At 39.4% G+C, this 26,587-nt stretch overlaps 1 protein-coding gene and 1 non-coding gene across 2 annotated transcripts in view; both read left to right on the forward strand.

Moving 5' to 3' along the window:
* Kdm7a (lysine demethylase 7A) overlaps positions 1 to 15,559 on the forward strand; it is a 75,884-nt gene extending 60,325 nt beyond the window's left edge. The window contains exons 13-20 of the mRNA XM_020162323.2: positions 1,164 to 1,288; positions 1,486 to 1,640; positions 3,074 to 3,171; positions 3,604 to 3,752; positions 3,887 to 4,095; positions 5,509 to 5,594; positions 8,038 to 8,311; positions 8,861 to 15,559. Of these exons, the coding sequence (XP_020017912.2) occupies positions 1,164 to 1,288; positions 1,486 to 1,640; positions 3,074 to 3,171; positions 3,604 to 3,752; positions 3,887 to 4,095; positions 5,509 to 5,594; positions 8,038 to 8,311; positions 8,861 to 8,955 (1,191 nt within the window). The 3' untranslated portion in view covers positions 8,956 to 15,559. The remainder of the gene's footprint in view (positions 1 to 1,163; positions 1,289 to 1,485; positions 1,641 to 3,073; positions 3,172 to 3,603; positions 3,753 to 3,886; positions 4,096 to 5,508; positions 5,595 to 8,037; positions 8,312 to 8,860) is intronic.
* Positions 15,560 to 17,238: 1,679 nt separating this feature from the next.
* Positions 17,239 to 17,404, forward strand: LOC141420926 (U1 spliceosomal RNA). The gene has a single exon (XR_012445650.1). It is a non-coding gene; the product is annotated as a U1 spliceosomal RNA (small nuclear RNA).
* The last annotated feature ends 9,183 nt before the right edge of the window (positions 17,405 to 26,587 follow it).

The following is a 26,587-nucleotide window of genomic DNA, read 5'->3' on the forward strand; positions in this document are numbered from 1 at the left end:
GGTTAGGATGACTAGACCCCATTCATTTGCTGGCACGTTTATTGAGTGTTTAGGAAGTACCATATGCTCTTCTAGTCTCTGTAGAAGTTACCAGAGTGTGCAAACTTAAGACATTTCTCTGATATTTTCATCAGAACTCAAGTTGGAATTTGGGGAGACAGAGACATATACTAAAACAATATAATTTCAGATGCTAAGGGTTTTGAAGGAGTCCAGAGCAATAAAGCAGTAGAATAAAGGGAGATGGGTGGCTGGGGTGGCCAGGACAATCAGAGAGCCTCTCAGGTGATGATGTTTGAGCTGACAGATAACAGGAAGAAGTTAGGTGGATGCACAGATTCCAGGGGTAACATTGCAGTCAGAGAAGGGGCAAATGCACAAAGCTTATCCTTGAGCCAACAGCACCAGCCTGGTTGACTGTTAGTGTACAAGGCTGTTAGAACGGCTCATGTAAGTTGAAGTGCTGGTGTATTGGACAGAAGGGAGAATGGAAGGCAGTTATGAGGTTAGTGTAGTGCCTTTGAAAAGTGGAGGATAAGCAGTAATCTAAAATGAATAAAACTGAGGTATCTCTGGAATAAAATACCACAAGAACTTACATACAACTATATGGTTTTACAGTTATGATACTCTAAACCTGCTTAACCCACAACCATCTGGGAATGGTTATTTATTATTAAAGGAAAATTTATCTCAAAAAGGAAATATTTTTATACATATTATTGTCTCTTTCTGTCATGTGGTGGCCTTTACACCTAGTGGTAGTATGACTGCTGACAGTGCACAGTGGGAAGACGAAGTATGAGGCTAGGTGAGTGGAAAGACCCTGCAGCTTCACTTCATGCAGGAAGAAGATGAAGACACCTGAGGCTGTACTACCCTGGCTTGTCAGCTTTCCAGTGATGGACTTTCTTTGAATTTGCTTTATGAACATTTCACATTCTGCATTACGGAACGTGTTTTACAGTTAATGGCCATCCCAAAAGATGAGCTGTCCTTTTGGGAACTCTGAAGTGTGGGACTGCTGAGTGTCCCTAATCCTAAGTGGCTGCCTGCCACTCTGCAAGGCAGGACCATGGGCGGGGAGAGTGGCATATAGTCATTTTCAGATGAGCAGCTGTGTGTGAAAGTGGAGATTAAGTCAGTTGTTTTTATACTTTAAGGACATCTTGAGTTCCAAACTGAATGGAAAATTCAACAAACATCTCCAGCCATCTTCCACGGTACCTGAATGGAGAGCAAAAGATAATGATCTACGATTGCTGCTGACAAATGGGAGAATAATTAAGTATGTGAGCCAGATAAAAGTGTCAGATACATTTTCACTGGGTTCCCTTTGTTCATTTAATTCCTAGTCTGTACTGTTGTATAGCCAACTGCAATATGGGGAAAGAGTCTCAATTCTTTCTTCTCTCTGCAAATGAAGGAAGGGGGAATATAGAGCTTTATACTGTTACTGACACATTATTTTTCCTCATGGCACAGAGATGAGAGACAGCACTTCTCAGATCAGAGTCTTTATACAGCAGATAGTGAAAATGAAGAAGATAAGAGAAGGATGAAAAAGGCAACCGTGAAGATAGAAGAAAGTTCAGGAATAGAGAGGACAGAGAATGAAGAATCTCGAAAACCACTTAATAGTAAGTTTATTATAATGTTCATTTTGAAGCTCTGTTCTTTACTAATGTGACAATAGATAAAGAAACTTGCTAATTTTAAAGTTTTTAAGTTTGTAGTGATTGAGTAGTTCATCTACCAAGGAAGTGCTGAATGTGAATGCCAAGTGATGTGCAGTGACTAGAAATGTAGTATTAGTTAAGGGGCATATGGGAGTTAGTCAGACCCATGTCTGGTCACAGTTTTTAAAGGGTCATTTAAAAGCTCATACATTTTATGGTCTCTTCTCCCCAGAATTTTAATGTATTTTTCTATATAGTTTTTGCTAACATGTATGTGGTTTTTAGAATTAGGAGGCATGTATGTTTGTTGGTTTGTTTTTGTGGTACTGGGGCTTGAACTCAGGGCCTTCACCTTGAGCCACTCCACCAGCCTTTTTTGTGAACAATTTTTTCAAGATAGGTTCTTGTGGAACTATTTGCCTGGGCTGGCTTTGAACCACAATCCTCCTGAACTCTACCTCCTGAGTAGCTAGGATTACAGGTGTGAGCCACCAGCACCCAGCAGTTACGTATGTTTGAATGATCTCAAGCTATTGGGACTTTGTGTACTGTGGAGTTATTTGATTTTCCATTCGCAAGAAGGCCTCTCCTGGGTTATTAATTGGTTACCAAATAAAGTAGAAATAGTGATATTATTGTTACTATTACTAGACAGCATAGTAACTTCTCCTCCTCCTCTTCCTTAAGATCTTCCTTGGATAAAAATCTTAATTTCCTAAATTTTTCAAGACCTTCATATGCCCTTTTAACAAACAATAATGACTATTTAAGTCCTTGATAATAAGTGTCCCAGATAATGAATATTATTTAATCCCTTTTGAACTTCTCAGTTCCTAGTAGTTCCAAGTAAATTTGGTTCTGCGATAGACTTTGATGCTTCCCTTGTTCACATGTCAGGACAAAGTCAGTGAAACTCTGGGAAGTGACGGAACAATTGCTGTACAGTGCCTTGTGGATGAGAAAGGCAGTGGAAAATCCAGGTTATATGCCAGTGGATTCACAATCTATGCAAATGTTTTTTAGGTTTGGGAGAGTTAGCTTTTTGTTCTCTATCAAGAGAACTATTGCAAAAACAAAGTGAACAGCATCTTATGGTTAATTTAGTTTTAAAGGTTCTTTTCTGGATAGAAATGTCCTCAACCCATTAAAATAAGGAACCCAGTAAGTACCACATGCATTTTAAGTATATATTCCAGTCTTTCTTGGTCAATTAGGGAGAAAGACCATGGGAAAAAAGAAATGGAGATAAATAAGAGCAGTGAGAAAGGTGGGATAGGGGCAGGGAGATGGAGAAGCATCTTGAAGCTGGCCAGGCTTTAGAAATCATCTTGTTACCTTGCTCATAAGTTCTAATGACTTTCTCTGTTTCTCTCATCCTTTCTCTTCTTCATCAGGGTTTTTTACAAGTGTGAAATCAGAACTCAGGAATAGATCATCAGAATATTCTGATATTTCTGATTCAGAAGACTCTGGACCTGATTGCACTGCACTGGTATGCTCAGAACCCTATGACTTGTGTGTGTCATTTGATGGGAAAATGAGAACCTATGAATCTTTACCTGGAGGAAGGCAGATGACAGCTTCTCCCAAAGCTTGTCTCGCATCTGTCATGAGGTCTTCCTATAGTGGTTATGTTTACACATCGTCATGTGGCTGTTTACCTTGATAGATAGCTTTTGCTTGATCCTGTGCTTATACTGGTCTTAAGTGACTCATGTTGCTCATAGGTTATATTTATTTTACCTTAAAGAAAGCCCACTCTGTGTTTTTTATTCAGGTAGTATATAAAGATTTTTGCGTGAAACACAAAAATAATTCTATGATAAATAAGGTTTTATTTCCCCTACATAGTCTTTTTTGATTAGTTTGTCCAGCCTTGATCAATTTTTTATGTGTTTTTTTTCCCATTTAATTATTATCTCAGAAAATTAATTTTACCACTGAAGAATCTGAAAGTTCAGGTGATGAAAAGAAACAAGAAAAAACATCAAACTCTAGGGAAGACCCTGATATGATGAGGAATTTCCTTCAGAAGAGCCAGAAGTCATCTAGGAGTGAAATTCCAATTAAAAGGTAGGTTTGCTGATGGCAGTAGTTACTTTACATTGTGATGTAAATACATGAAAACATTTCTTCAGTTTTAAATTTTTCTGAAAATTTCATTAAAAATAATAAATTGTCTTTTTTTTGGATTGCCTGGTCCTTAGGGAATGTCCTACCTCCACAAGCACAGAGGAAGAAGCTATTCAGGGCATGCTGTCTATGGCAGGGTTGCACTATTCCACATGTTTACAAAGGCAAATGCAAAGCACAGACTGTGGTGGTGAGAAGAACTTTCTCCAGCATCCCATCAGCTGCCACAGCAGTAACCATGAGGTTAGGCAGCTGTATCGCTATGATAAACCAGCAGAATGTGGTAAGAAACATAAATTATTAGTCTCTGAAAAGTTTCATATGACCCCCAATGTAATTACTCTATATGAGTTCAGGTTAGAGATTACATGAATGACTATATATTGAACACCTTTAGTCAGAAATGGCATTAAGGAAATTGACCAAAAAAAAAAAATACAGAGTGTTGTTACCATGTAAAAATGAAAGCATAAGAACTCAAAATGTAAATTACCTAGGATTGAGAATTGTGTTCCTGAATAATTCTGCTATCCTCTTGAAAGACTGAATTTCCCTTTCATCAACAATTAGGTTGGTCCGGGTAGAAATAATGCTTTTGTGTCTGTTAAATTGAGAACAGTCAACCCATTTTCCTTTTATGAGAGGGAAAATAAGTTTTGAACTGTTTCTTTCTGATTCAAGATATTCTTTCTTCTTCTTGGAAAAAAGCATTAGGAAGAGAGTGGACTTGAATGGCATGTCAGTGATGCTATCTAGTATTTTTTTCTCTGTGCCTTAGGGGAGAAATTTTATTTCCCACAAAGTCTGAGGAGGACTGGAGGGAAGACATATTAATTGTTGTGTTCAATCCCACGTAGTTCAGGGTCAGCTATGTAGGAGCTTGACATCCATTTCATGCAATTCTTAAAACATCATTTACGAGTAGGTACTATTGGTCCCATTTTATAGGTAAAAGAAATAAAACTTAGTAAAGTTAATTTAACTTGCCCACACTTTCCATAGCTATTATTCAAAGCTGTTGGCATTTGAACTCAGGGCCATCTTAAAAATCTTTGCTTATTGTGCAAGAGGAAACTGAAGTTTGGAAAGGTTAAGTAACTTGCCTAAGCTTGCATTGGTAATGGAAGGACTCAAATTTAAATCTGGGTTGGTTTGTTGTTCCCCTGCTCCACTTTGTCTTCTTGTAATCTTTGGTCCCTTGTGAAGAGAAAAGGCTTTTATGGAAGTATTGCAAAATTGAGGCAAACATCTACCTTTATGCTGTATGGAAAGTATGCCATTTTTAAAGAATGTATTACATTTGGTTTTACATCAACAGCATGCCATAGGATTTGACTATAGATCTTCCAGCATTTGACACAAAACCTTTCAACCTTTCAATTGACAAGCGTTAGGCTAACTTTATTCTTTAGAAAAGATCAATTTTGCTTAATTCTGGGTGCTGGTGGCTTATACCTATAATCCTAGCGAGATCAGGGAATCGAGGTTCAAGGTGAACCTGGAAAAACAGTTCTCGAGACCCCATCTCCAAAATAACGAGCAAAATGGACTGGAGGTGTGGCTGAAGTAGTAGAGCGCTTGCTTTGCAAGTTCAAAACCCTGAGTTCAACAGCCTCAGTCCCACCATAAAAAAAAAAACCAGACAAACAAAAAAAGAAGTTTGCTTAAAGATAATTTAATTAAAACTTTTCTCTAGGATACCATGTCAAGACCGAAGATCAAGACTTGAGAACTTCTTCCTGGATTAAACAATTTGATAGAACTTCCAGATTTAATCCTCAGGTATATTCAACAGTAAAAGAAGGTTTTAAATTGTCAATAAATGTTTTTACTTTCTTTTAAAAAATTGTAACTGGTTATCAACTACTAGAACTAAGAAGCCAAAAAATTTACAATTAAATGCACATTTAAACAGGTATCCATTTTTAGGGATTCTGATGTGATGACACGCAAGGCTCATGGACAGAGTGTGATCTGGATAAGAGTAACTTAGTCAAGGAAGTGGTTAATACCACTGGCTGGTTGGAATAAAACATGTGAGAAATACAGCATCTCTTTTTAGTCTCTAACATTGTCTCTTGAAGAATTATAGATCCTGAATTTCTTTGAGAATTTGGTGGAAGTTATAGGTTCTCTTTCCAGAAAAATGTTCATCATAAATTTTGACTTTCACTTACATTTGCTCTGGGTTTGTGCTTCCAGCAGTCGCAGGCTCTCCATGGACTCCAGATGAAGAGCCTACTCTCTAAGAAAAGAAACTATATATTTTGGGATCCCAGCATATTCATATTCATGCCAAACAAAATTAACCCAAGATGATATTTTTTTTTTAAATTAAAACTTACATGGGGGCAGGGGGGAGAAATGAACCAAGCCTTGTATGCACATATGAATAATAAAAGAAAAATGGAAAAAAAAAAAAACTTACAGCACCAAGCAAGGAAAATCATGTGACTTTTCCTGCAAATCTTGGAAAGTGGCAGCCAAAGGAAAAGCCCAACATTCTTACATGGCAAAGTGAGGCCCCTAGAACTCCCAAACCCACCGTACTTAAGAAGGATAGTAAATCAGCAAAGGCAGAAATACTGTCACTAGTCTTCTTGTGAAAAGAAACGTTAGATGGAGTGATGATGAGAGGAGGGGGTCATGAGTAGGCAGTTTAAGAAAAAGTGAAGAGAGAAGTCTCTTGGGAGTAAAGCTTTTTTACATACCAATGAAAGACCTCAGCAGATGAGGATGGAGCCTCTAACTCATTCAACTTCCAGAGCCTGGGTTGAGGTGGAGAAATGATATCTGTATGTAGACAGAAAAAATGACAGCATTCTGTACCCCATATATTAAACACTGTTAATCTGTGAATAGTAGGATTATGTGTGGTTTTTATTTTCTGGATTTGGCCATCTCTATTTTCCAGATATTTAGCACTTTTAACAAAAAGAAAAAGAGCCAGGTTTTGTTTTGTCTTGCAGTAATAGGGATCAAATCCAGGGCCTCTAATGTGCTAGGTAAGCACTGTATCCCTAGAATTTTTTTTTTTTTTTTGAGAAAAAGCAAGACTTTGTGAGTAAAAGTTCCTTGACTGGAAAAATAGATTCAAGAGTTGATTAAGACGTCCCTTCATTGTTCCAATCCACTTTTTCAATATACTATTTTGTTGTACCTCACTGTGGGCTAGTCATAAAGTTTTCCACTTTTAGCGTTAGAGGATTCAGCATTGAAAGTAAGCTATCATTTGCCTCTGGCTGTTGTGTTTGTACTGTCTTTGAAATACATGAAGAAGGGCTGGGGTTGTAGCTTGGTGGCAGAGCGCTTGCCTAGAATGTACAAGGCCCTGGGTTCCATCCTCAATACCACAAGAAAATGAAAATGAAGAAGCAGAAGGGCAGATAATTAGCATGATCTCATCAGAGAAAATAAAATTTCTTTAGCCTGTAATCTACATAGGTAGGGTGTGTCAGATCATAGCACCTGTTTTTTATGCTCAAAAAGTTTTATAAGACTAATTTAAAGCAAATATTTGTTTAATACCTGTTTTTGAAATTTACTTGTTCATGACAGAGTCATGAGCATGTCTGTCTGTCTCTATCTCTCACACACACACACACACACGTACACACACAATTAAAATTAATCTCATGAAATATCACACTGCAGTGTACTCTTTTCATGTCTGTTCCATGCCTTTCTATTTAATGCTCTCAGTTAATTTTAAGACTTGTTAGCATTTTTTCCCCGGAAAGTTTACTCAATAATCTTTAAGAGACCAAGGAGTTGTAGTTAAAAGAAAAACCAGGTTTGGGGCTCTGAATGTAGAGACTTTTCTAGCAAACCAACACTGTACAGATGAACCTTGCAGAGTGCAGTTTTAAAAAAGTACATTACACCATGAGAGGTGTGTGGTAACTACAATATGGTGAGGAAGTGGTGAATCCCTTGCTCCCATTTGGGTTCCCTCTGTTCCACATGGAATGGAAGGTAGAGTACCTTTTGGTTGTTTAAAATTCTCTCTCTCTTTCTCTCATGCAAGCTAGTCTTCCAGCTTATTAGGTGTGTTATAGAATGAGGTGAACATTGTGAAGGGTAGTCATCTGTCACTAATATGTGTTAAGAAAATAAAAATTCAGTAGTTTATTTCCTCTCTCTCTCGACTTTGTTAATGCATAGAGAGCTTAATTACTTCACTTATCTTAAACCCTAAAAATTCATTTACTTCTTTCCTCTTTAGGACCTAAATAGAAGCCAGAAATGCATGAAAAAAGAAGGCTCATCAGAAACCAGTCAAAAGGTGCAAAGTGGGCATTACATGGACACCAGCGGCTCAGGCCTTCAGAATGGAAAGCACGCACAGGGCTCCAGTCTAGCTTCGGGGCTGTGCCAGATAAGTAATGGCAGTCTAAGCCCAGAAAGGCCAGTTGGTGAAACTTCCTTTTCAGTGCCCCTTCACCCTACGAAGAGACCTGCATCAAACCCACCACCTATCAGTAACCAGGCAACAAAAGGTAACATTTACGCATTTGTAGATTAAGTGTATTTCTTACTGTGTATGTTGGCTGTAATGGTGGTGTAGCTATAGTCTCTGCACTTCCTGTAATATGAACAATAGCGTGATAGCAGTATGCATGATCTACCATGGAAATAAAGAAGGAGAAGGCCCAGGCCAACCTTGAGGAACAGGAATGGCTTCCTGAAGCTCACTAGGAGGTTGATCCTTAAAAAAGAATGATAAGGAGTTAACCAGGCAGATTTGGGGAAGTGACAGAATAGGCAACAATAAATGCAGAGGAAAGAACATTGACCCAAGGCACAGAGGGGACAGTGGTCCATTGGGTGTCAAGGAAGTTGCAGTCCATTTTGTTTCTGAAGCATAGTTTAGGAAGAGGCTGGCCTTTTAGCCCTCTTGTGATGAGGTGTGCAAGTCCAGAAATGTGGCTGTGCAGTCAGAACACCTAAGAGGCAAACTTACTATAAAGCTCTCCCTTTAAGTCTTCCAGGTGCTGTCTGATGAGGATGCTTTCATTATTACTTACAGTATTGTTGGTGTTTTATAGGTAAACGTCCAAAAAAAGGAATGGCAACAGCCAAACAACGTCTTGGGAAGATCCTTAAGTTGAACAGAAATGGCCATGCACGTTTCTTTGTGTGATGGATCTGCTATTGCAGCCACTCTTCCCTTTGGAGGCCAGTCTTGGGGTGTGGGAGCCTGGAGCTTCTGCTGTCCCCCTGCCTGGAGCAGTTTGTATGTACAGTAAGAACACTGCCCGAAGAACAGAATGAACCTGATGCTGCATTTTCACTGTGCCACACCCACTCAGCAATAACCCTTTGGACCTGGTGGGGGAGAGGACAGAGGAGGGTAGAACCTTAAAAAGAGACCTTGAACTGGAAAGGGTCTCTTGTCAGGGCTTGAATTTCATTTTGTTGTTGGTAGTGTCTTGATTTGTTTTCAGTAGTAGGGTAAAGAATTATCAATAATTTATTTAACAGATTTTTTTTAAAAGTTAACAGCTTTTAAATTCTTTCTTTTTTAAAGCTATTTATTTGGAAGATTTCTGGAGAAATATCTCACTAATTTAGATTTAAGAATGTGAAGGTTTTTAAATTATTTTTGATAGTGTGTGTGTTACATGTGGGGAAGAGCCACGGTAACAGTAACTAGTCTGGACTCTTTAAATTTGATATTCAGGTTAAAGTCTTAAACAGGGATTTGATGCATTAATTATTTTAAATTAATATGTATATGAAAATCATTTTATTTTATATATTTCATGTGTTTTTTATAAGCTATTAGCTTCGCTTTTGCTAACATCCAAGGTGCATACTGTTATCCAGGTGATTCCCTTACACCCCACCTTCCCTCTGTACCCCCATCATTTTGAGATGACCCAACAAAACTCTTCTCGTTGCAGGGAAACACTTCCATAGCCAATGTCTAAGAATGCCATAAAAGATCCCTCATTTCCCATTCTTCAGCATTGTGATCTTCTTCTAAATATGAAGAAATAGGCTTCTTGTGTTTTCATTTCTCCTGAGGATATCTGGGTCCCAAAGAGAACAGCTTTAATCTTTTTCCTACTTGTGGGGAAAGTGTTATAAATTTGGTTAAATTGTCATGTTTGTAGTTTTTCCAAATACATTTGTAACTACAGAGGCCTTCTTCATACCACTGGTGTTGGAGGACAGGGCCAAAACCTGCCACAGAGGTTTTATCTTATGATGCTTTTATTCTCTAGACCTAGTTTGTTAGGAGTATGATTTGACTTAAGATACTCAAATCTGCATAATAAGCCGTAATACAATAGGATTATACTATATTAAGTTGTATAGAAGCAAGCATGTTGGAGTAGATCTTTGTGTGTGTGTGTGTGTGTGTGTGTGTTTTATTTCTTAATCTTCTAAAGAATTATTTCAAATATGGATTTGGAGTAAAATGGGTGCTTTTTGCAGTTTCTTCCATCTATCTTAACTTGACGTGCATATTGAGGTAAGGTGTCAGGTTGAACTTTAGGTAATTATTTACAATTTTTACTAAATGCCAGTTTTCATTTGGTTAAAATACTTTTTTATTTTCCTTTTTTTCCCCTCATGGCATAAAAATAAATGATTTCTGAGGGTGAGGTGGAACTGTTCCCAAGTCTGACAGTATAGCATTTTACAAATTCCTACAAAGATAATATAGGCAAATAGATTGAAATTTATTTTTATGGGGAAGAAATATGGTTATGATTTATGACTATGTCTTTTCTTACTCTGCAAGGTAACAGTACTTTTCCTTCTGTATTAAGTATCACTTAAATTGCTAAGAAAAAAAAAATTGTACCATTATCTTTCATGGTTGCATTCACATATATTTCCAAAGAGAAATATTTTTGACCCTTTCTCCATTAAAATATTTCATAGGATAACTATGAAATAGCTTATGAATTCACCCTTCTGGTCCAGACTGTCTGGACCAAAGTCTGAATCTTATTTGGGTTTTAGAAAGCAGAATTCTTATGGAAATCCTCAATCTCTGTAGACAGCCTTCTTACCCACTGTCTACACTATGCCATAACTAGTGGAGAGATGGGTATAGTCAGCCATTGACTGGTCACTGTATCTCAAGATGCAGAAATCTGGGCTGACTGATTCCCTCACCTTCCCACAATAGATCACTGTGAAGTCTTGGTTTTCTGTAGATCCTATTTTAGTGTTACAGTACATGTTTTTATCTTGGCTTAAGAAATAAGAACTATAATTTCTTTTTCCAGTTACATCATGATTTGGATTTTTTTCTTTACATTTTTTACAATTCTAAGCATTTTCAATTACTTTTTTCTTTAGCCGTAAAAATTAAAATAAAACTTAATTTATTTTTATGAATTAAAACTGTGTCCTTAGGCTAATAAACACTAATTTTGAGTAGCCAGTATATAGAATTTTTTAACTGAAGATACTGCAAATTCATTTTTGGTAGTTTTAGCCCATTAACTGGCTAAGTTGCAAAACTTTCATTAAGGTAATATAACCACTATAAGAAAATATTGCGCATCTTTTTCTGAATTGGTGAAAATTCAGCCACTGATCCAATGACTTTTCTAGTTATACCTCTTCTATTGGCTGTGATGCACCCCTCAATCTCATGGAAATGGCTGAACTTTGAGGTAACTATTACCAGATCGAGGCTTAACAGTAACAGGTTTGTTTTTTCCTTGGTCTCATTTATAACAGTACACCACAACTTAAACAGGAAGACAGCAGTGATAACATTTAGTAGCTAGTCATAAGCAAATATAAATATGTAAAATTGGGAATTAATGGTTAATAGTAGTAGTCATTTGTCATTTTTCTGTATTAGTTCAAGTAAGTGACTCTTAACCTGGGATCCACTGTACTGTAATTTACAACATTACATAAAATCATGCTCCCCAGTACTGATGATAAACAATACAAAATTGGCACTTTATAGTAGCTCAATGGTCTAAGAATACATTAACTTCATGAGTATCAGTTCATTTTTGAAGCATACAAAATTGAACATCCTACTGAATCATGACAGACGGAGACAGGAAACAAGCTGATCTTATCACTAAATACTTAGCTTTAATACTGTTCTATGTTTTAATAATCCTAATTATTGCCTTTTCAATGTACTCTATTCATATGAAATCAGCAGGTATTTGTCAAACGTGTGTGACCAGCACTATTTAATACTATAAAAATTTTAAGTTGGCAGTTGTGGTCTCTGCCCTTGAAGGTATCTTCAGGAAATAAGCAGTATTATTTTTATTTCTAAGAAACTAGAACAAAAGAGGGCCCACTCATATTTTGTTAGTTTCAACTAAGATATACCAATGCAGAGGTAGAAATAAAAACAAGATGAATTCTTTAAAATTTAAGAAACATTTCACAAGTTAGGAATTTAGTGTTGGTAACATATGGATGTAGTATAGCTTGGAAAGAAGCAAAAGAACTGAGTTTTGGTCTAAGTTCTGCCATTTATGTGTCAGCTGTGTGACCTTGAATAAATCACTCTTTTTGGCAGTACTGAGGTTTGAGCTCAGGGCTTCATGCTTGCTAGGCAGGTGCTCTAGCATTTGAGCCCATTAAGTCACTTTTTCTGAGTTATTTCTGAGTATTAGTTTCCTTATTTGTAAGTTTAGGTAAAAATGCTTATTATAATCAACTAAGGAAAACATCATAGAAAAGCATTCCTTAATCTAGTAACACTTCATACTTAGAGAATTTATCATTGTTTGAGTTACAACTGATAATTATTGGATGTACCTTTATATACAGTTATAAGTGAAAATTGCCATTTTTCATAAAACTTCTTTCATATTAAAAATATGCCCTGAGCAGGCTACCTAAAAAAAATAGGAAGACTCTAACAAGGTGCTGAATTAAAGTCAGATACTGTGTTCTAAGTGAAAGAAGAAGAAATAAGCTAGTTTATGGATAGGAGAGTGAGAATGTTTATCCTCAGGTACATGAAGATGATTTAATGTGGTTGAAAGCTAGCTTTAGATTTTTCTTAAAGAGAAATTGGGGTACTACTGCTCCCCAGATTTGACAGACTTGTCAGGTACTAGATAAAGGTGAAATAAATTATGGAATTAAAATGGTTTAACATCTACCCATGGAACTAGAAGAAAAATAAAGTAGTTAGGAAGATGGGACTCCACCAAGGCAGCTCTGGGTTGGGTGACAATAGCCTGGGTAAAGAGAGTGAGAGAGATTGATCATTAGAGGGGTGTAGGAAGGCAGACTCAGCTGGATGATTTCAACAGAAAGGAGTTCATCTGCTTGGTTCAGAAAATGCTCGCTACAGTGGTAAAATGACTCCTCCCCAAGAGTTGATGGGAATAATAGCATGGCCCGCTGTGTTGTCGTCGTCATAGCAAATGAGCATTTGTAGTTTTCACATGAAGAGATGGACGGGCCTTTGTAATGTAGGAGTAAATATTTTTCAAGAATTCATCTTATTAAACTAATTGCTCTTTATTGCAAGGCCCTGGGTCTGATCCCTAGCACAGAGGGTGCAGGAGGATGGGGGACCTAAGGCTTATCAGTCCTTTTCTGATGTCCTAGATCTTCATCTAGAGCAATCTGGAAGTTGAGCACTGCATCTTTAGCTTAGGAAAGCTGGTCAATAGAGGAGACCAGTGTAACTCACACAGGGCAGCCAGGGATTTGCCTGGGGACATACAGTGGATCTGGGACCTGATACCTTGCTTCCTAAAGCACACCATAGTCTGTGACACTACAGCCTCTGCTTGTCTTGTGGATGACATCCATATGCTTCCTTGAAGCTAAGTGGGAAGAAAGGGGAGAAATAATATGCTCACTGAATTGCCATTGAACGTAATGTTACCTTAATACCGTAGCCTTACTAAACCCTTCCTTTATTTTAGTTTGTTTTTCAGTGAATATCATGCTGCAAGTCAAATAAATGTTTGATATCCTTTCCATAAATACTTTTTTAAAATTAAGGTCATTAAGAAGCAAATGCTTATTTCCAAAGCAGTTAGCTTGTTGTGATTGACTATGGTTTTGTTTCCATAGTAGTTCTCTCCCTCTTCACTGGGTAGGAGAAAAGAACACTCACCTGAGATGCCCATAGGTTCTTCTCCCACCCCTTCTAGTGTCTTAAAGGCTTTGTCTTAACTAAAGTACAACATTACTTTCTTTTTCTTGGTTAAAACCTCTTTGAAACTGTATTCATTGATTCTTCCAGTAAGTTTATCTGCTCTGCACTATTTCATTAATAAAACCCTGGCTACCACGTAGCCCTTGACCTCCAAGTAGTTTACCTATGCAAGACCTGTAACATTCTGGATTCATTTTTCTTTACTTCAGAAAGCAGTCATATATGGACATTATTCCTAAAAAAACCTTGTCCTCAACCAGTTTTACTTTGGCCATTTTCTTTTCAAAGTATCAGCTATTTTTCCCCCAAGATTTTTCACCAAAACAACTATCATAAGTGCTAATATATATATATGTGTGTATATATATATGTTTCAGGAATAAAATAACCCAGACACACACACTTAAAACTTCTTTGGTGAGTTTTGATTGGTAAAATTACCAGCATTAAATATAATATATAGTAAGTTTGATTCCTTGCCTAGAATTATTTCTTCCCTCTTAAGATTCATAATAACCTTTTATTTTTTACAATACATACATATAACTTCCACATTATAGTCAGGGACCTGAGGTGTAACTTGCTAAGTGAACCCCAAGGTTATTTTATCTTGCAAAAGAAACCTAAACCAAACTAAGGGCCTTATAGTTTATAGTTAGACTGAATCAAAAGTTATAACCTCAGTTTTTCCAAGAACAGCTTCTGACTGCAAAAGCAAGTCATGCAGTTGTTAGGTATGAAATAGCACTGATCAGGAAATGCATGTGCATCCTCGCAGACTGTATTTCCTTTGGAAAAGACTTTTCTACTTTTAATATAAATTAAGCCATAACAGTTTCATGCTGTGGGAAGAAGGTGAAAAGGTTCATTTTAAGAGATTATATAATATGAATTTTCACATTTATTGTGAAATGTCTAACTTTGCCAGTGCTTCAGCAAGTTTTCTTTTGGGGGGGTGTTGGAGGGTAGTGATGGGGAGGGGTAGTGTTGGTTAATAGGGGTTTTAACTCTGAAATTTGAAAAGGGGACAGTTGTTGGCTATGGTATTTACTAGTTTTGTAGTAATGTTTTGCTAGCCTGACTGACTTACCTTACTGGTTTGTATGCCCACGGTCCCAGGTGACTGTTCCCCTTCTCTTTGCGGTATCTGCGGAGTAGTGTCTCATCTATGTGTGTAGGCAGACAGTGTGTGTGCACACGTGTGTCCTTTGAATACAGAAGCACACTGTGTTTCATTGGAATGGAGCGTGGCTGGGGAGTGGGGTGTGGAAGCTTTAAGAGCATTTGTTTTTATTCATAACAGTATTTCCCATCTTTTGCCTGCAGGCAGGGAAAGTGTACAGTATTTATTTTGTTTCTCTTTTACTCTGAATTTGTAAGTCTTCAAGTAGCTTACATTGATTATTATAGGGGAAGTCAAGTGACTTGTTTAAAGTTGTATTTGATATTCTTACTTTCCAATTTCTGTATTTTAAAATATTGAAATTAAAATTGTATTTCTTCTGTTTTGATTTTTTTTTAGCACTCGGTGTATTCTTTACTCATTTTTCTTTGAAAGTATAAATGTTGAAAATTGTATAAAATGTGTCTCTGAAAGAAAAAAATCTGAATTCTATATCCAGTTTGTGACTTTTTGTTCCTTTTTTTTCTGCTTATTGAATCTCACTCGGGACATTGAGAATGTGAAAAACTGTGTTAAGCTCCTTATTATTTGTAAAGATTTAAAGGTGAAAGTAATGTGTCTTATTTTATTAGCTATATTGCTGGGGAAAAGTAATGGCCAAAAGAGGAGTCTAAAAGGGTGACTGTCAAGATGAGGCTACCATGTGGAAATGGATGTGGGTGCTCATTGATGAACACTTAAGAACACTTCTTGTCCCCCATCTGGGGCATCTCACAAGTGGCCACAGGCCACCTGCTGTGTACCAGTTATTGTTCTAGCACCAGTGGTACAAGAATAGCAAAGCCCAGCCCAGACCTGTGTCTGTGTGAGACAGAGCAAGCAAAGAAGAAAGCCGGGCCACCTGGTGAAGGCAAGTGTCAAGTGTGAGTTCATTGAGGACGGCAGGTTTAGCTGTGGACACAGGGCCTAAGGGACAGATCAGTGATGGCATGAATGAGTACAAGATCTTGCCTTGGAGAGGGTGAGAGGGTGAAAGGAGCCATGGGCCAAGGAGGAAGGAACACCACCAGGGAAGCACTTAACATAGGCAGCAAGGAAGCCTCAGAAGGAGACTGAAGGTGGGCAGAGTCTTCTGGAGGAAACTGGGTACAGCTTCATAGAAACGAAGGCAGCAGAAGCACCTAAGACTATGGCTCTTCCTCTGCCTGGTAACAGGGATTCCAGAGCACTGCTCCTGCTTTTGGGGTGAGCTCCCAAAGCAGTTTGTACTTCCTGTCTTCTTACTGGCCTTCCTCGTGCAGGTGATAGAAACCTAGACTGAATGAGCCTGCTGTCTTGAGAAACACCGTAGATCTGAGGGATGTTTGCCCTTCCTAAAGCTCACCTGTTACAGTGAAATAATGGTCAGCTACCACTCTCGACTCCTAGTCTGGTGTGTGGCCCTAGGGAATAAATCTTTGTGGGCTGTTAGTATTACACTTTCGGTTTAGAGTGGGGAGAACCAGGGGCTTTGCCACAGACAGAGTTTGGATCACAAGCCCCCATTTATTTTGAGCATTTGAGCATTCACCGTGTGTGAGGAAAGTTTATTATTCCGCACAGTCGCCCAGCGAGATAGGTCGTGTCTTCCCATCATATAGGCAAACCAAGGTGCAGAGAGGGTAAATAATGTCCAGGTTCACCACTAGTAAGGAGAGCTGATTTGTAACCAAGTCTGTCCAACTTAAAGGCTACTTCTTTTGAATTGTTTTTCTCTTATTTTTAAATTATTAAGAGTAGATAGTTCTTTGTAGGCACCATATTCTATTCTGCTCTATCCTATTCTAATCTGTTCTATTTCTGCTTTTTGGTGGTACTGGGGTTTGAACTTAGGACTGTGTGCTTGCTAGGCAGGTGCTGAATGACTTGAGCCAAGCCCCCAGCCTTTTTTTGTTTTTCAGGTAGGGTCTTGCCTGGAGCCAGCACAGGCCATGATCCTCCTGCCTCCAAGTCCCATATAGCTGGAATCACAGGCACACACCATTACTTCCAGCTTGTTTGTGAGATAAGGTCTTATTAACTGCTTGGACAGGTCTTGAACTGTGATCCTTCTGGTCTCTGTATCCTGAGTAGCTGGGATTACAGATGTAAGTCACCTTGCCTGGCTCATTTGGACACTTAAAAAAAAGTAACATGTTATATTTACCTGGTAGGGGAGATACCATGATCACGAAGGTCATTTTCCCAGGGCAAGGTTATCCATTGCACTCCGGATGTGCTGACACCTGCAATTTCCCCAAATGTGGGAAACTTGACTGTATAATTTGTGGTAGTGGGGGGGTAGTGTGTTCATGCTCTCCCCTGAGAAAGATAAATTAAAAAGTAACGTTAATTTTGTAATTAGACGGGTACTCTAGGACATACTCATTACACCATCACACCTGTGGACAGTCCATGAGAAAGCAGGCCCTCCTGTTCCTACAAAGTAGGGTAGGGTGGGGTTAGTCCAGGCTAGGACAGGCACAAGAAATCCCAGGGCTTTGTGGAGAATCACCTCCCTTGCCATCCTTTGCTGCCTCGAATGTGCTTCCACTGCTCACTTGGTTGTTCACTTTTTCCATGTTTTGTCTTTTCTGCCAGCTGAGTTTAGGGCTAGGGCTCTGAGTTGCTGTATCAGCAGCACCTCTTACACAGGCAGAAATCTCACTAAAAGTCATTGAAAAAAACAGAATCAGAGGGAATGTTCTTGCCATCCTGACTCCCCCTCCGCCACTCCCACACAACAGTCTGCCTTCTATTCATAGCCACCAACACCACCCTCACTTCAGGTCTCATTGAAGCTCTTAGGACCACAACCAAACTCCTGAATGAGGTGCATCAGTCAAAGGTAGATTCAGCTGCAAAGGAGAGAAAACGAAGCACAAATGGGAAGGCTGAGAAAAGACCCTCCAAGGACTGGAAGGCTGCTTCACCAGGTTGTGATGGACCTAGATCCATTTGATCTTGCTGATCTCACACCTTTGACCTGTATGTGGCTCTTTCTTCATGACTCAAGATGGCAAATCCATGTAAAGCACTTAACATTGTGCCTGGCACATATGTGCTCAATAAATGTAGAAGTAAGTATTGTTTTTATTTCTTTTCTGAGTCTGTTAATCTCTTCTTAATCAGAATAACCATGAGGACAGGGGCCAAAAGTTCCATCTTAGTGTTTGTCACTACAGTACTAACTTCCATTCCCTGTGGTTTTGCTGGGTGAAGATGTCTGTCTCTCAGCCTCTACCAAGTCATCCCTTGGCAGCTGTTTCCCATTGCTTCCCTAAATCACCACACACTTACATCAGGTCTCTGTCTAAATCTCTGTGGCCCCACTAGGCTCTGAAAATGGTTCCACCATTTACTGTTCGTGCAGTAAAGCTTCCCGTGTGCCACACAGCTAAGTGGACCAACAGGTGTCACCACAGGATTTGGGTATTGAAAAGAATTAGAGAAAATGTTTGATTTGTCCATTCAATATGACTATTTCTCACAGTCCAAGGGAAAATAATCCTTTGCCAGGAACACTGTCCCCTAACTTTGCTTCCATTTTAGGACCCTATCTTCACTTCTAAGAAGGGATTTCTCTTCAGCTTGTTCTCCTTGGAGGCTCCTTAGGAGATGCACATGGCACCACCAAATTGTGAAATTACAAAGGGTTTAATAAAAGGACTATTTTCAATGGAGTGAGTGGGAGTTTGGGAAAGCAAAAAAGAATGGTGAGGCATCCTGACACTGGCAGCAGAGAAGGAGCTCTTACAACTTCTGAAGGGTCAGGCACAGTGATATAACCAACACCCAAGGAAAGCCGGGGAGTAAATGCTTCGCCCTTACTCTGCCTCTGGACCCTTGCCGTGCCTTCTATTGGTGGTCCCTCTGGAAGCTGGACTGCTAAGAGAGTGTTTTGACCCAACCATGGAGGTCAGTCTCTAGAAGCACAGAGCAGGGTGGAGGAAGACAAAGTGAATCTGTGGGGCCACCATTCTCCTCTTGGGAAAAGCAGCCCTTGTACAAAGAAGGACCAATTTTACCCTACAGTACAGCCTTCAACAGTGTTCAGTAACCACCAGCATCAATTCTCCCAAAGTCTGAGACATTTGGTCAAGAATTACTGTAGGGGTGTGTGTGGCCATGAAGGTGGATGTTGTCTACTCTGTAGGGAAGGGGAGGGACTTTGAGACTGAATGACTGGCCCCTTCTCAGCTCTTCTTGCCAAAGTGCAGCCAAGATGTGCCTATTCTCTTCTTTGGCTTTGGGGGTAACTACTTGTGTGAGTTTGTTCAGGCTGTGAACAAGAAGAATATTATGGTGCTTTCAACGATAGAAATTTATTCTCACAGTTGTGAGGCCTAAAGTCTGAGATCAAGGTGTTGGCAGGCTTGATTCCTTTGGATGGCCCATAGGGAAGGATCTGTTCTAGGCCTCTCCTTCGCTTGTAGGTGCTCATCTTCTCCCTATGTCTGCCTGTCTGTCTCTGTCTCTGTCTCTGTCTCTGTCTCTGTCTCTCTCTCTCTCTCTCTCTCAATGGCTATATTAGGGGTTGAATTCAGGGCCTTGTGCTTACTAGGTAGGGGCTCTACCACTGAGCCACTTCACCAGTCTTTTTGCATTGTTTGTTTTTGAGGTGAGATCTCACTTTTATGCCAGGGCCAGCCAGGATGGTGATTTTCCTATTTGTGCTTCCCTGCCTAGCCAGGGTGATAGGTATGCAATACCATACCCAGCTATTGGTTGAGATGTGGCCTCAAACTTTTTGTGTGCGCTGGCCTCAAACCTTGATCCTCCAGATCTCTGCCTCCCAAGTACCTAGGATCACAGGCTTGAGCCACTATGTCCAATGATATCTTTTCACACCATTTTCCTCTATAGTGTCTTATGTTCAAATTTCATCTCCTTGTGAAGACACCTGTCACATTGCATTAGGGCCCAACCTAACTACCTTATTTTATTACCTTTTTTAAAACCCTATCTTGGGCTGAGGCATGGTAGTGTTTGCATACAATGCCCTGAGTTCAAACCCCAGTACTGCCAAAAATATAAAAATGAAAATAAATAAATACCCTATTTTCAGTCTGGAGATGTATCTCAGTGATTAAGTGTTTGCCTAGAATGCATGAGGTCCTGGGTTCAAGCCCCAGTATTGCAAAACAAAAACCCTATTTTCAAATAATGGTTACATTCTGAAACACTAAGAGTCAGGAGTTCAACACATGAATTTGGGGAGGCCAGGAACACAATTCAGTCTATAACACTATTGGGCCAATTTTATACTGAGACAGCTCAGTATGTTTTATACATCCATATGAAATATATATATATATATATATATATATATACATCCATATGAAATATATATATAAAATCTTTCTTCCACATTATCAGCATCATTTCCCCTGACCACAGTAGTGGCTAGTGCCTGAAAGATGGGATTCCTTACAGAGCTCACAACCCTGAGAATGATCACTTTGTCTTAGGCCAGATGAAATCTGGGGGCCAGGCTTCTAGCCCAACTCATGCCCAGAGCAAGTTCCCAGGGATTAATCTGAGTTCTACTCCATGGTAAGATTATAGGTGACATTTGTTATCTTTATTCTTTTCTCAAATATTTACTATTAGGTACTGAGATAGGTAAGCCCTGGGGAGCTCTATTGGCCAGGGTTCTTCTGTCAGAGCTAAGGAAATAAGTAATGTATTAGTTTTGCAACATTATCAAAGCCTGGTGTGTGGGGGTGTCACATGCTGTCTTTGGCCTGCCATGGAGTCCTGGTCAGCAGCTCAGACTTCCTTTTTCCTTGGGGGTTTCTCTGTCCACATGTAAGTTCCTATGGCTTGAACCACAGAGCATGCAGAGGATGCTTTCTACTCTGCCCGGATGCCCTTGGGTGTCTTTGACCCTGTCTATGTGCCCATCTGCGGGTCTTGCTTCTAAAACCTGAGTCCAAAGTGGCTCTGTAGCCACTTTGCCCACCTGTGGGTGTGGAATGCCAGAAGGGCTGGGATTTTACTCCTGCCCCTGCACCCACTTCCCTTCGGGCCTTAGCCAATGCTGGATGGAGTCTGGTGCAGGGTCTGCTGGTAATGTGTCCTTGCACTCAAAATCAAATGAAATGGCTAGAGGTATAGCTCAGTGATAGAGCACTTGCCTAGCTTATGTAAGGTGCTCTGGGTTCAAACCCCAGTACTTAAAAAAAATTTTGTTTAATGACCCAATGAAGAGTGTACCTATTAGACCCTTTATGACATTTGAAAGATTTAAAGTATTTTACAGCCCCTTCAGTTAAAAGGTTCCTAAGAATCTTAAGGGCAATTGGTCACAACATCCTGTACACAGGCTAAAGTAGAAAGTCTTGTCTCAAAGAGGGTTGTGGATGTGGCTTTTATTTATTGGAGTGGATTATAACTTGATATACAGAAAACCTAAAAAAAAAAATACCAGTTTGGAAAAGAAAGAATAGAGATAGTTCTAGAAGGAATGGTCTCCTTGGTTTCCTCTTTTCTATGGGCAAGAGGCAGGCTGAGAAAGCTATTCAATATTAGTCATTTCTTGTAGGAAAGGATGACTCAAGGCAGAGCCAAGAGCTGCTATGAAAATGGAGAAGCTTTATAAGTGCTTGAACATTGTGCTTGTTCTCTAGGCAGCCATCAGCATACTCTAAAAAAGCTCAGGTTAGCCTACTAAATGATGAGAGCCACATAGACTCTGAAAGAGGAGGGACCATTGTGGATGTTCTAACTCCAGCTGAACTCCCAGCTGAATGCAGCCACAGGAGCAACTTCAGCTAGTCCATGTGGAGCAGAAGAATTACCCAGCTGAGCCCTGTCAACTCATGAAATTGTGAAAAATCTGTTCTTTTTAGCTACTAAATTTTAGGAGGGTTGTTGTGGAGCAGACATTTCTATTCTCTTTTACTCAGTCTCTTGATGGCAGGCAATATAGTTGATCATCCCTTCTTCAAATATTAAAATACTTGACTTTCATGACTTCATATTCTGGTTTTAGTCTTACCCCACTGCCTTTTCTCTCTCAACCTTCTTTGCTCTATTAGTCTCCTCTTTCTCTACCAGAAGGGCAGGGCAGGTCCTTGGAATCCTCTTCTCAATTTATACCCTCTTCTAGTGTGATCTCATCCAGACCTGTGTATTCAAATACCATCTGTATATTCACAAGTCTAGTCCCTACCTCCTCTTTAAATGCCAGACTCACAGGTATCCAAGGGCAATTACACTTGGATATTTTGTAGTCATCCTTTTTTTTTTGATGGTACTGGGGTTTGAATTCAGGGACTCATGCTTGCTACTCAGGTGCTCTCCCACTTGAGCCACTCTGCCAGTGTTTTTTTTTTTTTTTAGACTGGCCTCCAACTGCAATCCTCCTGATCTCTGCCTCCCAAGTAGCTAGGATTACAGACCTAAGCCACTGGTGCCCAGCCTCTATTCTATCTTAAAACCTTTCATAATCTGTTTTAAAAGGGTACTCAGGATTCATTTTACTCGGTATGCCAAAATACATGGATACATGACTCACAAAGGAAGAAGTTTTTTATAGTCACAGATCTCTAAAAACAGGGCACAGCACAGCATGCCACTGGTGGGGGGGTTACAAGAACACACCAGTATAGGGAAGGGGGAGAGAGGAAGGAGAAATGAAAATGAGGGCCAGAGCTTGCTTTACGGTTGGTTTCTGTGAAACTGGTGAGGAAGGGCAAGCAAGCTTAGAGTAGGTTGGTTTTAATAATTTCAGCAGCTTTTAGGATATGTAGAGACTGTTTCTAGTTGTTTGAAACCTGGGGCCTGGGGTGATTAGGGCTGGGGAATTGAATGGCCCAGCATGTGAGAGCCTGAAGAGTAAGTGGGCTGCAGGCGGGAAGTCTGCATGGGTTGGTTTGCATATGAAAAGCACGCTAACCTGTGAGTTGTTTGCTATCTAGGATTTAGCCCTGCTGCAGTGTTAGCAAGGACTCAAGATGCCTGAGCATCAAATATACAACGTGGTTATTTTATCCCTTTTATTTCTGTCAGGACAGTAATAATAACCCCTTTTATTCCTGGTCTTAGTAATTTTAATCAGTTCTTTTTTTTCATCAGTCTTAGTAAAGATATGTCAGTTTTTAAAAAATCTTGTTAAAGAACCAACTTTAGATTTTATTGATTCTTTGTATTCTTTTTAAAAATTCTCTATTGTGTTGTTTCTGCTCTATTATTTTTTGTTATTATTTTCTTCTCTTTTGGGTTTAGCGTACTCTTATTTTTCTAGTTTCTAAGGTGAGAGATTATTGATGTGAGATCTTGTCAAGGTAGGCATTGACACTATAAATTTCCCTCTACACACTGCTTTCACTACATCTCATAACTTTGTTTTCATTTTAACTCATCTTCAAGTATTTTTCTAATTTTTTTTGTGATTTCTCTTTTGACTTATTATTTAGAAGCCTGTCATAGAACTTCCATGTTTGCAAATTTCCTTGTGTTAGTGATTTCTAATTTCATTCCCTTATGGTCAGAGAAAATACTTCATATGATTTTTCATTATTGCACAATGCATTTGGCTTTTAAATCAGATGGGGGGAAGTTTACATACAAAAAAAATACATCTATACTTTTTCATTTACCTATTCTTTACTGGGGCTTTTTCTTCTATCTTCATGAAAATTTAAATTACTCTTTAGTGGCCTTTACTCTTAGTCCAACAGACTCCTTTTAGTACTAGCAACTAATAATCCCAGCTTTTATATGGAAATGTCTTAAGTCACACTTCATGTTTGAAAGATAGCTTTGCTGGTATATAGAATTCTTGGTTGAGTTTTTTTTTTTTTCTCTTAGCACTGAGTATGTCCTCCCTCTACATTCCAGTACAAATGGCTGGTAAGAAATTAGCTGCTAATTTTATTGAGGATTCCTTGTACATGAAGAGTTCCTTCTCTTTTACTGCTTTTGAGATTTTAACAGTTTGATTGCCATGTGTTTAAGTGGGGATCTTCAGTTTATCCTACGTGGAATGCATTGACTTCTTGGATATGTAGACTAATGTCTCTCTTCAAATTTGGAATGTTTTGACCATAGTTGCTGTTAAGTCCCTGGCATTCTTGGGGTGGGTGGATATCCCAAAGCTAGCACTGAAACCAGACCCCCTGATTTATGACTGCTTGCCCAACTCCCCTGTTTGTTTCTCTGCTTGAAAAACACCTCAGGAACTTCCAGTTATTCAACTAGCCAGGAATGTCGACCAGTTCCATCTGGTGATCACAGAAATGGGAGACCAGAGACTCTCTGCAGTCCTCATGGCTTGGCCCCCCCTACAAAGCCCACTACCCAATTCAGCCAAGCTGTTCCACTCTCAACCTGAAAACAGTGACAGCCCTGGTTCCAATAAATCTTTCTTTTCCACACGTGGCATGGTCTTTATTCCGCAGTACCTTACAGTTTCTTCAATATTTTCTTCTTCCCTCTTTTCTCTGTCCTTGCCTTCTAGTACTTCCATGATGTATACGTGGGTACAACTGATGGTGTCCCATGGTTCCTAAGGCTCTGGTTATTTTTCTTCATTCTTTTTTATTTTTCTTTCATAGACCAGACTATCTCAATTGACCTATCTTCAAGTGTGTTGATTCTTTCTTTGACTTGTCCAAATCTGTGGTTGCAGCAAGTGAATTTTTAAAATTCAACTGTTATACATTTTGGCTCCAGAATTTCTATTCAGTTCTTTAAAAAAATTTTTTTTGATGTTGTTTGGTGAAACCTTCTAATACTTTATTTTTTTTAGAGGTAGTTTCCTTTAGCTCTTTAAACATTTCTAAGATAGGCTGAATTAAAGTCTTTGTCTACAAAGTCCAAAATCTGGGGTTCCTCAGAGTTTGTTGATTGCTCTTATTTCTTTGTATGGATCATACTTTCCTTTTTTTTTTTTTTTTTTTGGTGGCACTGGGGTTTGAATGCAGGGCTTTGCACTCGGATCACCTACTGCTTGAGCCACACCTTCATTCCATTTTGCTCTGGTTAGTTCAGAGATGGTCTTGTGTGTACAATTTGCCTGAGCTGGCCTTGATCCTCTTGATCTCAGCCTCCCAAATAGCTAGGATTACAGGTGTGAGCCACTGGTGGCCAGCATATTTTGTTTCTTTACATGTCTCATAATACTTGGTTGAAAATTGGACATTTCAAATAACATGGCAGCTCCCAAAGTCAGATTTCTCTTTCTCCTTGGGGTTTGTTGTTTCTGCTCATTATTGTAGTTGCTGTTTATTTGTTTAGTTATTTTTCCAAAGTAATTTGGTAAGGTACATATCTACTGATCAGCTAATGATTAAATGGAGACTTCCTTAAACACCTGGAACCAGCATGTCCCCTTGTCTTTGCTAAGAGGCTCTGGCTCATTCTGGCACATGCCTTCAACAGTCAGACAGTTTGCAAGTATGCATAGCTTTTACTTTCTGCTTGGGTAGACCCCTCTCACCACCAAATAGAGGTTACAGTCTTTGGGTGTTTGCTGAGCATGTGAACAGTCCCACACATGCATGTGGACTTTTAGGTTCTAAAATTATGCCAGCACTTTTTAAAGCCCCTCATTCTTCAGCTTTTTGGTTATTCCATATTGTTTTACCCAACTGTTACCCATTGCCTCAGCCAGTTGTGATATTAAAAGGTTTGAGACTGGGCACAGTGGCTCACATCTGTAATCCCAGCTACACAGAAGGCAGAGATCCCAGAGGACTGCAGTTTGAGGCCAGCTCAGGCAAAAAGCTAACAAGCTATCAACCAACAAGCCAGACATGTATGTGCCTGTGGTTCCAGCTGGCCCTAGGCAAAACCGAGAGACCCTATCTCAAAAATAACTAAAAAGGGAAAGGGCAAGGGAGGTAGCTCAAGTGATAGAGCGCCTGCCTGGCAAGTGTGAGGCCCTGAATCAAACCAGTACCACAAAAAAATAGACAACAGACATGGCTAGTTCCAGTGAAGCCAAATAAAGACAAGCCTTTTGAGGGGGTCTTCCCACTAGTGGGTCACACGCTAATACTTCCTTGGGGATGAAACTTTGCAAGTGCTCCAGCCCTGTCTGTTCCCTCTGATGTTGTGGAATGTGGGCTGTTATTTTTCAAGGTTGCCACGGAGCTGGACGAGGAGATTGAGAAGTAGGGTAAGTTAAAATGTTACAAAGAGGCTGATGACAAGGCTCAAGTGGTAGAGTACCTGCCTACAGGCTCAGAGCCGGAAGCTGAAACGTCAATATAATACACACACACACTGCTACAAAGACTGTTGCTCTTACTGAGATCCAGCTGCTTTTCTTGACTAAATGCTATGAGTTGCTGCAAACCTTTAATTTCTAGAGCTCTAAAATTTCACACTTTCGCTAGTTTTTTTCATTGCTCAGAAAATCCTGCTTCGCACCCACAAATGGGACTCGCTTTTTGTTACTCAGACACCTCTATACAGCCATCTTTTCTCCCACGTAGCCCATCACGGATGTCCCTCTGACCAAAGGCAGACAGCGCTCGCTGGGAAGGGCCGTCCACG

Source organism: Castor canadensis, chromosome 2, assembly GCF_047511655.1.
Source record: "Castor canadensis chromosome 2, mCasCan1.hap1v2, whole genome shotgun sequence".
NCBI classification, from domain to species: domain Eukaryota; kingdom Metazoa; phylum Chordata; class Mammalia; order Rodentia; family Castoridae; genus Castor; species Castor canadensis.